The 14,445-nt window shown below is 42.7% G+C and overlaps 1 protein-coding gene across 1 annotated transcript in view; it reads left to right on the forward strand.

Moving 5' to 3' along the window:
- phactr3a (phosphatase and actin regulator 3a) overlaps window positions 1-14,445 on the forward strand; it is a 32,125-nt gene that overhangs the window by 16,532 nt on the left and 1,148 nt on the right. The window contains exons 3-13 of the mRNA XM_076276783.1: window positions 2,536-2,697; window positions 3,190-3,345; window positions 3,695-3,765; window positions 3,847-3,940; window positions 4,909-5,125; window positions 7,252-7,394; window positions 8,215-8,368; window positions 12,897-12,952; window positions 13,210-13,271; window positions 13,822-13,962; window positions 14,364-14,440. Of these exons, the coding sequence (XP_076132898.1) occupies window positions 2,536-2,697; window positions 3,190-3,345; window positions 3,695-3,765; window positions 3,847-3,940; window positions 4,909-5,125; window positions 7,252-7,394; window positions 8,215-8,368; window positions 12,897-12,952; window positions 13,210-13,271; window positions 13,822-13,962; window positions 14,364-14,440 (1,333 nt within the window). The remainder of the gene's footprint in view (window positions 1-2,535; window positions 2,698-3,189; window positions 3,346-3,694; window positions 3,766-3,846; window positions 3,941-4,908; window positions 5,126-7,251; window positions 7,395-8,214; window positions 8,369-12,896; window positions 12,953-13,209; window positions 13,272-13,821; window positions 13,963-14,363; window positions 14,441-14,445) is intronic.

Below are 14,445 nucleotides of genomic sequence, written 5' to 3' on the forward strand. Positions count from 1 at the left end.
GCCAATCAAAGCTAATCAATATAATTATAATTCTTCCTATAATGTTATTGTTGCTGTTGAATGTCCCCTGCTATCTCAGTTCTTTTGCTTCTCATTTTTGAAGATGCCTGTCTCTGATAAAGGACTGACTCTTCATGGATCCAGCATGCTCTTAGCTCCATTTCTCCACTCTGTTTGTATTAAAAATTGAGCAATACTTGATGTATATAATAAAGCGCTTGGCTCTGATTGGCTGGGCTGGATCTCTGGTGAACACTTCCGTATAGCAACAGTCCCCCCTCCCTCTCTCCCTCCCTCCACTTCTCCTTCTCTTCCTCTCTTCTCTGGCTCCTCCCTCTCCACCCCATTCCCCCTCTTCTCTCAGGCCTCCTCCTCCATCTCCTACAGCCCCTCTCTCTCTCACACACACACACACACACACGTTGCACGCGCACACACACACACACATGCGCTCACACACGCCGCTGAAATTCTGCCTCCGAGGGGCTCCTCTGCAGCATCAGCAGCCGTAGCCATGGCAACAGCAGCTCTGACCCCAGTTTTGCTTACTGCGGAGTCTGGGAGGCTTGACCTGGATTCCTTTCTCTGACGGTTACTTGGGCAGACGCACATGCTCAATTGACCTGCTTCCCATCAGAGAGGGGTCAAGCGAGAGCCCATCCCTTCATCCGCCATATACTGGAGCATGCAGGCATCAGTAACATCACTGGCCGGCTCAGCATCACACACACACACACACACTTGCCGCTCCCCCCCCCCCCCTGCATACATACCACGCACACACACACACTGTGGGTTCAGTGACTGATCCATGAATATGACTCTGGTGCTGGTGGTGGATTTTTAAAGTGAGATATCTGACTTGCAGGTGAAACAGAACGCGTGGTTTGGTGTCGAAGCTGTCATATCTTTTGTATTGTTTGTTATTGTTGTCGTATTGCTGATGTTGTTTTCCTTTGACAGATTAAGCTCTATTGTGTAGGATTTTCGTCTCTTTCATATTGCAAGGTCAGGGCTCCTCTTAACTCAGATTAGAGAAGAATGCAGCAGAAACAGATCCAGAATATCCTTCTCCTGCAAATACAGAAATACATGCTAAGAGCGAGGGAGTGGGTGGCACTAATTCATTCACAGAATCCTTTTTTTCCTCTCCATTTCCTGTTTTTGTATCCTCTTTGTACATGTACATAAACTAAGTCTCTTTGGTGTGAATTCTGATGCATTAGCCACCGCAGCTTGCTGCCTTGGATAAAAGACTGATTGTGGGATTGGGAAATGTCCTCTAGAGACTATTTTAGTATGCAGTGGAAATGGACACAATGAAGGGAGGTTAAATAGAGAGGTTGTTGTACTATAGAATAGTGTGTCTAGTCATCCATTGGTCACTTATAGTACAAGAGCTCGTCTGGCTCTGATTTTGCTTAGATTTTTGAATGGGAAGAGCGGCTGGGTGAGCTAATATAAATGATAGACTTTAGAGTATATCACAGAACATTCATATTGAAAGGGATGGGTGTTGAGAAACAGGTGATTCAGTGTGCTGGATATTGCAGTTGCTTTCCAAATCCGAACAGGTATATGAATGCTTAGTTAAAGGTAGAGTCAGCGATCGTGTGCGATTTCAAGCCTATAACATTTTTGTCACATTCAGCGAACATCTCCTCACAATCCACTAGCTGTCCATCCTGCGAGTACACTGTAAAAAAAAACGGTCTCTTTAGGCAGCCCAGGCTCCGAAAATGGGAAACAAACAAATTGGGTGCAGCCTGTTCCTCAAACAAAAAACGAAACACTTCTCTTGGATTACTGAAGGGGGGTGGTACTTCTCTAGTGTTTTTTCTACTCTGGTTTTGTTTGGTCCTTGATTAAAATATAATCTATTTTGTTTTTGACAAAAGTGTCTGCTAAGAAATTTAAATATGAACATAACAAATGCAACGTCATGCACAATTGCTGACTGAACCTTTAAGTCATTCAAAAATGATGTGAATGTGGGAATGAATTTGTAGTCATTGCAACATACCTAGTTTGGTATGCTGTTGGCATGTACACCGGTGGATGGATAAAGGCAAAAGCCTTTAAAAAGCCAGATGATGTACCCTTATTTATAAATACACTACAACAAATGAAGTGCCATGTCAAAAAAACGGTAACACTATAACACAACTACAATATAACGACAACATCTTCTGAGGCCCATTCATCTGTTCCTGGGGCCAAATGCACCATGTCTGACCAGTTTCTCCCCTTACCCTGCCAACCCCACAGACATGATAAATCAGTAGGTATCTACTGACACCGCACCAACCATACCTGACTATGTTCATCAGGTATCTCCTAAAATACTTGTTTTAAAGCCTATGGATAGAATGTAGAAACTCTGGCAGTGGGTGGGTGTGTGTGTATGACCCCACCACAGTGGCCAGTCTAATGGCAGAGCTGGTTCTGGTACCACCGAGTCCTCACTGACCCAACCTGTCCCGGAGCCCACTTTCCTCACATCTGTCCCTCATCTGTCTCTGTCTCTCTCCGCAGATGTGATGGATCAGCAGAGGATGCTGCGCTCCAGTTGCCTGGTGACGGGGGTGCACACGCCCCCCATCCGCCGCAACAGCAAGCTGGCCACGCTGGGGCGCATCTTCAGACCCTGGAAGTGGAGGAAAAAAAAAACGGAGAAGCTCAAGCAGAGCTCCACAGGTCAGTCTGTTCGTCTGGCGGTCAGTCAGAGAATATTTGTCAGGTTGTCATGTGTGTCATACCTAGGCTAACGCTACTTGGCAGGCTTGACAATGCAGCAGTACTGAAAAGCTTTCATCCAGGCTTCAGAGCATATTGTAGATGATTAAGCAAGAGGGGAAAGCACATGCGCCTATATAACAAGTGTGCTGTTCTATGTCATATTTACTCAAATGCCTCTCCAGTTCGGTAGCTTTTATGAAAGAAAATACTGGATTGCTTATTTTAAATATTTACACAGAAATATTGAAATATTATATACAGTAACTTGCACTGACGAAGGCTTTTGTGCTGAAATGTTTGTCACCCCCGCTGTTAAAAATATAAAGATAGAGTTCTTTGGAGTTCAGACATCCTTTGCTTTTTTTACTGATCAGACACCCCAAAACATGGAAACAGCAAGAGCATTGTGTAAAGAATAGTTTCTCTACTGTGTCATCTCTATCCATGCAGATGTAGCACTAGCATGCGGCCTCCACAGCACCGACCCCGGCCCCCCCATTCAGGGTGTGTCAGACATGGAGGGCCGGCTGCCGCCTACACTACCCAACATGCTCAGCGTCAGCAGCATGGAGTACCTGGGCTCTGACCAGGAGCCCCTCCCACCACGTGAGTAGCCGGCACCAGAGTTGTGACAGACGGATGTCATTGACTGGGTTTATCTAAAATCTGCAGCTTGCTGAAGTCTATTATATTAATCTGTTGATTACAGTCCTTTGATCTCACTGCTCTGAGTCCATTTATTCCATTGTTACAGGAGAGATGAAGTTCCAGTGTTACCCACTAGATGGCGCCAGTGTTATTTTTGTAACCCAGCAGTCATTACATAGACATATCAGAACTAGTACAGTCATATTCACAGTATATCTGAAATGTTGCAGCTAAAAGTTGACAAAGCATCCATAACAATATCAACAGTAAAACAATAAACAAATAACAATAAATCCATCTCTCTTAGCGCCTGAACTGCCTGAGGAGGCTGACTCGTTAGAGGAACCCTCAAACCCAGAGGAGGAGGAAGAGGATGAGGTCGGGGAGGAGGAGGAAGAGGAGGATGAAGAGGAAGGCCCACTGGGCGACCCAACTGACGGCATGCTGGAATGTATAGAGGGTGTGGAGCAGGAGTGCCTGGAGCAGAGCCTGCAGGGTCACTCGCCTCCCGGCGTCCCTGGCCCACTGACCTCACAGCTGGGCAGCGAGGAAGGTGAGCCTGCTGGGGTGGAAACAGGAGTGGAAGTGTGTGGAGATCAGGGACAGAGAAGACACACACACACACCTAAGGAGCTGAGGTGCAGGTGCTGGGGGGGAAAGACAGTGATGCTGCATGTACCAACACTGACATTGTTATTTAATCTTATTCAGTTTTAAAACACAAAGATTGTGATGAGTTTGAGACTTTTAGATTTGTATTCAGTTGCTGAGTGTGTGTTTGTGTGTGTGTGTGAAAGAGAGAGAGAGAGAGAGGGAGAAAGAGATGATCACCCAGTGTGTGTCCAGTAATCTTCCTGGAGGGCTGACCTCCTGCAGCATCCATCGAGAGCCCTGTCATAATACGCCTGACTCAGCTCATCACTGTAGTCAAGAGCATCTGGCTTAAGGGACGCTGGGTTCATGCTTACCTTAGGAATTCATGCTGGCACAGAAAACACTGAGAAAGGGGAAAATGTTTAGCTTAAAATGACACTTTACGATGAACATCAAGGACATACAGAACAAGGCATATGGTACATCTAAGGATGTAAGGTTTATTTGAACAGACTTTTTAAATAAATAATTTTAAATTAGTAAGGTAAAAATAAATTGATGAAACACATGCATGGCAGGAGAGTTGTTTTGGTAAGTTATTTGACAGGCAGATAGAAATCAGAAATTTACTGATTTCTGACAGTATGTTGATAGACAATCGTGGCCCTAAGATATACAAAATCAACATGGAACATTTAAGTTATGTATATAAGTTACATTAAATACCTAACAAATCAATAGAACTTCATGAAAATATTATCATCAGAAAATGAAGAATTGTAAACCTGCATTAGATTTAAATAGAATACATTTATTGGCAAAGAAATATGATCAGGGATTGTGATTGTGAGGAAAAAAGAACTTTGATGACGAGTCTTTCTTTTAAATTATACTGAGCCTCTTTTCTTATTTATTTCCCCCCCTCAGATGACCAGGGTGTAGCCATGGCCCCTATGCACCACTCTAACTCCTTCCTGCAGAAGGAGCTTCCTCGGGTGCCTGAGGGCCCCTGCCTCCCCATGCGGGGTCCCCTCTCCAACACCGTGGTGTCCCCGCACCTCGGCAGCATGCACCCACCACTGCCTCCTAGCTGCATCATCGAGGAGCTGCACCGAGCGCTGGCCAACAAGCTCAGGCATGAGAGGTGAGTGGTCCCGTCGGAACCCGACAGTATCCGCTACGGAAGCGGACCTGGACTGGCTATTGTGCTGGTATTCGAGTTTATTAGTCCTCAAGGAGTCTTGTCTGTGTAAGGTAACATGGATGAACTAAATTCTAAATATTACACAGACATACTAAGAGGATGACAGGGGTCACACACCGAAATCATAGACATAGGTAGAGCACAGTAGAGCACAGGCTAATTTCTTTTCAACTTCAAAAGGGTGTCGGGGTTCCTGGTTAATGTCCACACCAAGATCAGATCAGGACCCAATCCTAGTAGTCTGACTCACCTGCCTATTCCTAGGTCACTTTTGGATGGGAAATTAGTGAGTATAGTTAAAGAAATTAAGTGTCTGATTACACAGCATCAGATCCTTTTTTAGACTATAAATATAGCCTACATCATAGCATATAGTAATGAGTAGTGTGGCAAAGTGCTTGGCACAGGGTGGAGACATGTGTTAGAGTGCACAGTGAGATGTTACAGGGCCCTCCACTTATTGGCACTACTGTTAAAGTTGAGTAAAAAGAGGTATCTTTTGCCAGTGTATTTTGGTGTCACAATAACAACGAGGAAGAATCCAACCTAGAAGGGAATCTAATTTATTCTGAGAAGCAAATATACCTATAATTTTTTTTAAAAAGACAACTGCCACAATTATTGGCACCCCCGCATGTAATACTTTGTTAAGCATCCCTTTGCTAATAAAACAGCTCGTAATGACATCCCAAAACACTGGAGAATACAAAGCAAAGGATTTGAGACCATTCCTTAGTACAAAATCTTACCAGATCATCCAGATTCCAAGGTCTTCACTCTTTGACTCACCCCACTGTTTTTTTTTTTTTTTTTTAATTAAATTCAGATCACTGGACTGAGATGGTAGAAGCTTGATTTTGTGTTCAGTAAACCATTTTTGTTTTGACCTGGTCATGTGTTTTGGTTTGTTGACCTGCTGAATGATCCAGTCATGACCCACTTTTAGGTCTTGGCAGAGAGTGACAGATTTTCTTTGAAAATTTTCAGGTTTTTTTTGGAGTTCATGATACCATGCACCATAATGAGGTTCCCAGCCCGACAATAACAGCCCATCCACCATAATTATCAATAGGCATGGGATTCTTTTTAGTATAGTCATTCTTATATCTTGCCAAAGAGAGCAATTTTCATTTAATCTGACAATAGACCGTGATTACAGACAAAGTCACTGTAGCATTAAGTAACTCCTGCAATGTGCATTTGTAATTTAATGACAGGAAAGGCTTTTATCTGGAATGACCTCTAAATAATCTATTATCACAAAGGTCACTTTTTGGAGACTTGGTAACCCCAAGATGATATACTTTCCTTTTATTTGAATTTAGCATACTCTCCTGTCTTTCCTATGATGAAAAAAATACTGGGGCATTTGACCTCTGTGTCACTTTATTTTCATATCTTGAATGTAATGACATAAATGTAATGTCATGAATTAGTGCTGAAAGTTCACACTCTGATTAACTTAAATATGTTTAAGGTAAATGGAAAAAAGCTTCTGTTACATTTTGTTTAGAAGATTTTAGTGCCAGTCGTGGCCTACTGGTTAGGGCTTCGGGCTTGGAACCAGAGGGTTGCCAGTTCGATCCCCGACCAGTGAAAACAGCTGAAGTGCCCTTGAGCAAGGCACCTAACCCCTCACTGCTCCCCGAGCGCCGCTGTTGTTGCAGGCAGCTCACTGCTCTGGGTTAGTGTGTGCTTCACCTCACTGTGTGTTCGCTCTGTGTTTACTAATTTACGGATGGGATAAATGCAGAGACCAAATTCCTTGTATACGCAAGTATACTTGGCCTAGAAACCTGATTTACATTTTGTAGGGATGCCAATAATTGTTACCCTGGCTGCAAATTACATTTAGATTTCTAGGCTAAATAATTGTGGCATATATGTTTTTGTTAAAAATATTTTTCGATATTTCTTTTTCTCAGAATAGATATGCTTATTAAATTTAGTCAACTTTACCAGGGGTGCCAATAAATGTGGAGGGCGCTGTATGTGATGTTCTTTAGTGTAGTGTATGGATATATAATGATATAGATCTGTCCCCTGTCCCCCCCCCGCCCCCTCAGTATTGAGAGAGAACCCAGCGGTGAGGCCGAGACCCGGAGAGACTCGGAGGAGAACAAGGAGAACCTTCGGATAGACCAGTGGTTCACCGATGCCTCAGGCCACATATTCGACCAGGAGAGCTGGAACGACTCTGTCATTTCTGGTGAGTCTCTTTCAGAACACACTACTCAGAAAACGATGCCACTCCACAGAACACAGCATGCAGATTTGCATGAACAGAATAATTTAATTAAACTACAGCATGTTGACATTGCCCCCTCTGGCATGCTGCAGAGACAGATATATCCCATGCATTTCAGACTTGTCTATATCACCTGGCCAATCCACTCAATCCCATGTATAAGCTGATATAGTGGAGAGGTACTGTACCTATGACTCATGTTCTGCACTTGAGTAGGAGAAAGCCATCTTCAGTAATTGGATATGATACAAGTGGAAGATTGCTGATGCCGATGTGATCTTAGATAATAGAGGTCTGTACGTAAGCCCTACAGGCAGGCCAGAGTTCCATAATTCACCTAAACCACTGTTGCAAAACAGTCGTTGTGTAAAGGCTCTTCAAAGGACACCGTTTTCTGTTCTTCTCCTCCTTTTATCAGACACTAATGTGTTATCTTGTGATATATTTTTCCTTTTAATCTTTTATTTTTCTCTGTTATTTTAATTGTTTTAATGCACTACCTTTTTATGTAATTTTATAATGCTAATTTCTTGAGAACTTTTAATTAACTGTCTGTATGAATTATTAATTAAAAACACTTGCCTTTGTGTCATGTCTGCTTCCTAATGCTATTGCTGAAGTTAAGTCTCAATCTCTGTGGTATTGAAAATGACCATTACTTATGTGATGAGTGTTCCTGATGGCAGTGTTTTAAGTCTATTCTTGATGGTAGTGTTCTAACTCTATTCTGGCAGTGTTCTAACTCTATTCCTGATGCCAGTGTTCTAATGCTGTTCCTCAGGTTCTCTTCCTCGCAGGATGAGGAAGGAGCTGCTGGCGGTAAAACTGCGGAACCGACCCAGTAAACAGGAACTGGAGGACAGGAACATCTTCCCTACACGCAGCGACCAAGAACGTCAGGAAATCAGGCAACAAATTGAGATGAAGCTCGCAAAGTAAGACATCCGTCTCTCTCCCTCTCTAAGCTTTCCCTAAAACCTGCTGAGTCCCTCCCATGAATGTTTCACTGGTTGTTTCAGGGAAATGTAATAATTTCCCCCTCATTTTAAAAGAGTAGCTCATCCAGACAGACATTTTTGGTGTCTTTTTTCTTTACTGATGATTTCTTTTCAATTGTATTTGATTGATTTATATATATATATTGCTATTAACTATATCAATGTCAAACAATGTGAATGGTTCGATCTGCTTTATGTTAGCAGCAGTGATGGGCAAACTACTTAGCAAATGTAGTGAGCTAAGCTACAAGCTATAAATTAACCTTAAAGGAGAAATCCGGCAATTTTTCATATAGATAGGTTGTACCGACAATACTAGGTGACCTCAAGAAACGTAGGCCTATATGAAAAATTGCCGGATTTCTCCTTTAAGCTCAATTTTTAGAGTAGCTTGTAGCTTAGCTCACTACATTTTGCCTATCACTGGTTAGCAGTGCGCTGAAGTAATTTAAAATCTCAGTGAAATTACATTGTCTCAGTGACACCATGTAACACCAGTAAAACTACGGAATGTATTCATGTTTTCATGCCAAATTGTTAACATAATGTTGAATTGGCCTTTTTCATCCAAAGGCCTTTTGCTACATTTGCTTGATAAAATTTTCAAAAGAACAACACAAATGGACAGCAAATTATTCTACATCTGATTGATCATGTCCGTCGCCAGGGGTGGAACTAAGAGTCAATATGAACTTGATTTCTTTATGAAATAAACTAGAGAACAGGCATGGTAATCAAATAATGTTCTCCTGTGCGTCAATTTCACAAATATTTTCATTTCTTAGAAAAAAATACTTTGACAGTAGTTAGACATTGTGTTCCAGCATCTGGTATACCACATCATGAATATACATCCCTTTGCTGTTTATGTAAACAGTGTTTTAACTGTATTCACCTCGCTCAATAATAGACCGTAGCCTACATAATACATTTTTGGATTATCAGAAAATTGATACGATCCAATGGTCTCAGTCTGATTAGATGACTTCCACTGCTGTTATGAAACCCTGATTACTTTTGCCTCTCTGTCGCCACCTACCGACTGAAGCTTCCCATTGCAGGCTGGTGACTGTAAACAGTGAACTGTCATGCTGATCTAAGTGGCATTAGTGATGTAGCACAAAAAAGTGACAGAGATTAAGCGATGTGAGATTGGATCTGGGAAGATCAGCTGTCAGCTCTCTCATCGGATGGATTTGTGCATGGTGTATAAGGGTAACAGCATTTCAGGTGTGTGTGTGTGTGTGTGTGTTTGTGGAAACAACTCAAACACCTTTTGGTGTGAGTGGCACAGCTCTGATTTGTTGAAGCTTATGTAAGTTTTGGAGCGAAACAAATAAGAACTGAACCTGGAGATTTGGCTCCCTCAGTTAAGCCACTTAGTGAGAAATGAGAAATATGTAGAGCATTGGATTATGAAGGGAAAACAGGTCAGTTTGACATGGTCTGACACACTGACGCAACACAGAAACACACACGCACACACTACAGAAATCATAAATCAATTTCAGTTGTCATTGCTTCCCTAAGCCAGTCTTTTCCATTTCTTTAACCAGACATGCAACAGAGATGGTGTACATCACAGACTTCCTCTCTCTCTCTCTCAACACTCCCTAGCAAATGCAGAACACATTATTGTCATGGCAACTGGACCAATTTATGAAAAGCTGAGCTTTGAGGTGGTAGTGTGAGGCATGATCTTTAATGGGTTTGGCATATGGATGATCAGGATAGACCTCAGCATAACACTGAGTGAAATGTCCTCTAACAGCAGGTTTAATTGCATTTAAAAAAAGGTGAGATGATGCTTTATTTCCATGGCATGGGTACAAAACCATTTGATTTCCTGTCCATTTGTTTTATCAGATGACTTGGAATGCTTTTTCAAATCAAATCTCAACATCCCATGCCTCATTCAGCATTGTCATACTCTTTATGACTAACTGTTGATATGACAGGGAATTGTGAGTTAGTATGTGTAATGGTGTGACCTGCAATGACAGATTCCTCAGATCAGCATATTGAAAAGTCCTTACACAACTCATTGCTTATGATGAATGGTGAGATAAGATGGTGAAGTATTTGATTTTGTGTTAAAATATTAAAGAAATCGTGGAAAGTTGGTTGAAATACACCTGTGCATTTTCAGTGCCCTCAGACTCAGACTAGGCTACACCTATAGGTTGTGAAGCCATGCCCACCCCCCTCTGCAGTAGCAGACAACAGGTCTATTCTTACAGTAGCTCTGTAGCTATGTCTCCTGAAGTAGTGAGGATGTATAAGGGTGTAGAGACAGTGCACAGATGCAGAGAGTACATGCACTGCCTCAGTTTGTTTAGCTTGAGAAGAAATAACCAGCAGTTATCAGCACATAAAACAGTTAAATTCCTTGCAGGCTAAGGGTGTGAGACTATGGAATGTACAACACCAGGATTAACCCACTGTCGGTGTAATCTGGTTATAACAGTGCGAGTGGCAAATTACTAATATGCCTGTTTTCCATGGAGGTAAGCAGATTTGCTCCATATATTTTTTCTTTCGTGTCACACTGCTCTGCTTTTAGAAGAGGGAGCCCCAGCAGCAGCAGGTACTTGATTCAACTGAGCCAGACTCCCCTGTGTCTTCCCACAGATTACTCAGAAAATAGCCTACCATAGGCTTATATCAGATCCATTTCGCAGTGATCTTAAAGCAGCTGTCACATTACATCATGCCTAGATGCCTTCCCATGTTGCGCCTGGTTCTGGCTCGGATCAGGGCCAAACATCGCGCGGATGTGGAGTCAGACGCCATCTGGGCTTATGCTGCACCGCTATCAGTTTGGGGATGGGCGCATCATACCCTCTGATGAGAGCGTGATGTGACCTTTCTATCTTTAGCCCGTCGTGCCCAGCACTCCCACTCAAGCGAGCTGCTGTTGCTATATTTAGAGCCGAGGCTGTTGAATAATGCAAGGCGCGGCAGCAAGCACTGCGGTAGCTGGGGCTCTCTCGCTCCCTTCATCTCCCCCATTCTCCACCCCCACGGGTGCTCCTTTGTTTGCTCCGAGCGCTGGATGTGGGGATTACATGCCGGAGCGCTGTTAGAGAGACAAAATGCACCAATTTGTCTTTTTCGCTGTGTTGACAGAACCAACACAGCCGCCGCCCACTCAAGAGTCGCACTTGTCGTGATATCAGCTGGCTGACTGTGGATGGAACGTTTTGTGTAAAAAAAAAAAATATATAAAAAAAATCGTGGTCGATGCCTTCAGTGAGTTGGGCTTTGCTTTTAGGAGGTTAAAGGCGCGTTCTCTCAGAGCACAATGTCCCGCGAGGCCGCGAGTAATAAGGGTTACCCAAACAGATTTCTTTGTCTCCGAGATTTCCCAGTAGCCTACCATTGGAGAAACCTCTGTTGCTAGGCAACATGGGATAGAGGAGGTCAATGATATCGAGACAGCTACCCGTGGGGCTTTGGGAGTGCTTCTCTGTTTCACCTGCTAAAATATTAATGGCGCCACATCTGTTGGGATGCTCAGAAGATGCGTTCCTGCGCTCTGATAGGACAGCGGCTAGTGGGAAAGTATTTCTGGTCCAAAACAGAGCCAAAGTTCGGAGAACTTAACACCAGACCTGCTGTGGCAGCAAATATTTAACTGGATTAGTGTTTCAGCCACTAAGAACCCCGTCGTTTATCCTATTTCTCATCCAAATATGCTGACCAAAATGTGAACTCAGAAAGACCTTAAGACATTAAATTCCAAGAGATGAAAACATTGCGTAACTGCAGGCAGTGTTTACTGAGTCTTTCACTCTGAGTGATTTTGTCTTTGTCATCCTACTCTTTAGGCTAGGCTATTGGCCATTGTCCCAATTTCCTGAATAGTTTCTTTTGGTAGGTTACCTCGATTCGTTTTCTTTGATAGACCTTTCTTGTTTGGTAGGCTACTGTGTCAGTGAAATGTCAGCGCCGTAACCTGTAGCCTATCCTTCACAACATCATTATGCATTCAGAGTGGGCGGCGCTGCGCGGAGCAGGGAGAGCCCTTCGTGTATTTGAAGGCGTGCTGATACTGCACTAGGCTACTCTTACTAGAGACTACAACAGAGGCAAGAGAGCTTCAGCACTTGCACACAGGCACAGCACACATATTCACGGAGAATTAGATTGTAACTGTTACTTTGACGACCGAAGGGTAGCATACCGGTTGGCTATCATTTATCAGTTCAAGGGTACCAGGAGAAAGAGAAACCAACACAGCAAAGCGTGTTGGCGCATCATCGTGTATCCAGATGTGGGGGACACCTAAATCGAAATATCAGAGTCGGGCTTTGAACTCGAAATGGAGAGATTTTGAGTTTCCCTTCAGAATACTGGCTGTGTTAATAGCCTTGTTGTGAAACAAAGCTGAAGTCATTCGGTAGCCTAGTCCTATCACTACCGGGATAATGGTCCAGAACGTGATTGTGGTGTTCTTTCGCAGGAGACTAAGTCAACGGCCGGCGGTAGAGGAGTTGGAGGGCAGGAATATTTTGAAACGTAAGTAACTAAACACGATTCCCTTATATTACACGTCTTCAGTTAGGCTATATCCTCATTAATACAAAGTTTATATTACTTAGAATTTAAGTAGCCTACCTAGACCTATACTGCTCACTTTTACGCATGCTATAGGATTTGGTTAGATAGCCAACTCTTATTTATGCAATAGCCTACAATGTAACCAAGAAACGGATTGATTAGGCTATGCTTGTCTTCTTGTGCTTGAAGTTGCAAATTTGTTTCCAATATTCCAGAGAGGAACGACCAAACAGAACAGGAGGAGAGGAGAGAAATCAAACAGCGACTAAACAGAAAGGTATACATGCATTATTCAATCTACTGTGGTCCATAAAGGCTATTCAATAACAGCATCTTATTTCTTCCATTTTGGTAATGGATTGAACATTAGGCCTAAAGTCAATGCTAAGTGTTAAACCACAATTAATAAAAAAAAAAAAACCTAATAGAATAAATTATATAACACACACACAGAGTGTTAATTGCTTAAATTTTATTATAAAATATGTCTAATCTGAATGGTTAAAACATTTTGACATATTTTTGGGGCCTGTTTTCCAGTGTAATTTATGATTTCAATCATGCTGTCCATGAAACATTTGAAAACATTATTGATTATTGTTAGCATCCCTATACATCAGACCAGAGGCTTAGTTGTGCAGCAGATGGATCCATAAAGGTTGTCTTGTGGGGGAGCACAGTCTAAAGGCGAATGCACACCTAGCTGACTCAAAGCACACGCTGCAATGCCAACTGTCTGGAACCACTTGCCTATACTGGCAGTGGAGGTTAGGGACCCCTCTCTGGCCATGCCTGCTTCTTACCTCCCCACTTCTCTCTGACCACAGCTCAATCAGAGACCCACAGTAGACGAGCTACGAGAGCGGAAGATCCTGATCCGCTTCAGCGATTATGTGGAGGTGGCCAAGGCTCAGGACTATGACCGCAGGGCAGACAAGCCCTGGACCAGACTATCTGCAGCCGACAAGGTGAGGGGCCAAATGGACCTAATTTGTTGTCATCTGTAAATATATAAACACAATATCAGGCAAACCTGGTTATTTTGATCATGAGGTGTCTCAACTGGTGTCTTACAAATTCATTCATAAACGTATACCTACTGTAGGTGTTTCAAATTCATGTGTTTTCATTTAGTCACAAAACAAATGGCTTTACTAGTGTCAAAGTTGTAGGGCTATTAGATTTTATCAATACTTTTGTCATCTGCTTAAAATAAATACAAATATGCTCCAACAATTAATATTTCAGAGCAAGGACAGAATCCGTTGATCTGATTCTTGAAATAACTTTGATCTGACAATACACACACACACATCCCTGGGCGCATAACTGGAAATTCTCTAAAGTGCTCTCTCTTCCCATTCCACAGGCTGCAATCCGTAAGGAGCTGAATGAGTTCAAAAGCACCGAGATGGAGGTCCACGCATCCAGCAAGCATCTCACGAGGTAAG

The sequence above is a fragment of the Alosa pseudoharengus genome, unplaced genomic scaffold (assembly GCF_046254945.1).
Source record: "Alosa pseudoharengus isolate Yale_2024_CS ecotype anadromous, Long Island Sound unplaced genomic scaffold, YU_APseudo_1.1 YU_APseudo_1.1_scf_9, whole genome shotgun sequence".
Lineage (NCBI taxonomy): Eukaryota > Metazoa > Chordata > Actinopteri > Clupeiformes > Clupeidae > Alosa > Alosa pseudoharengus.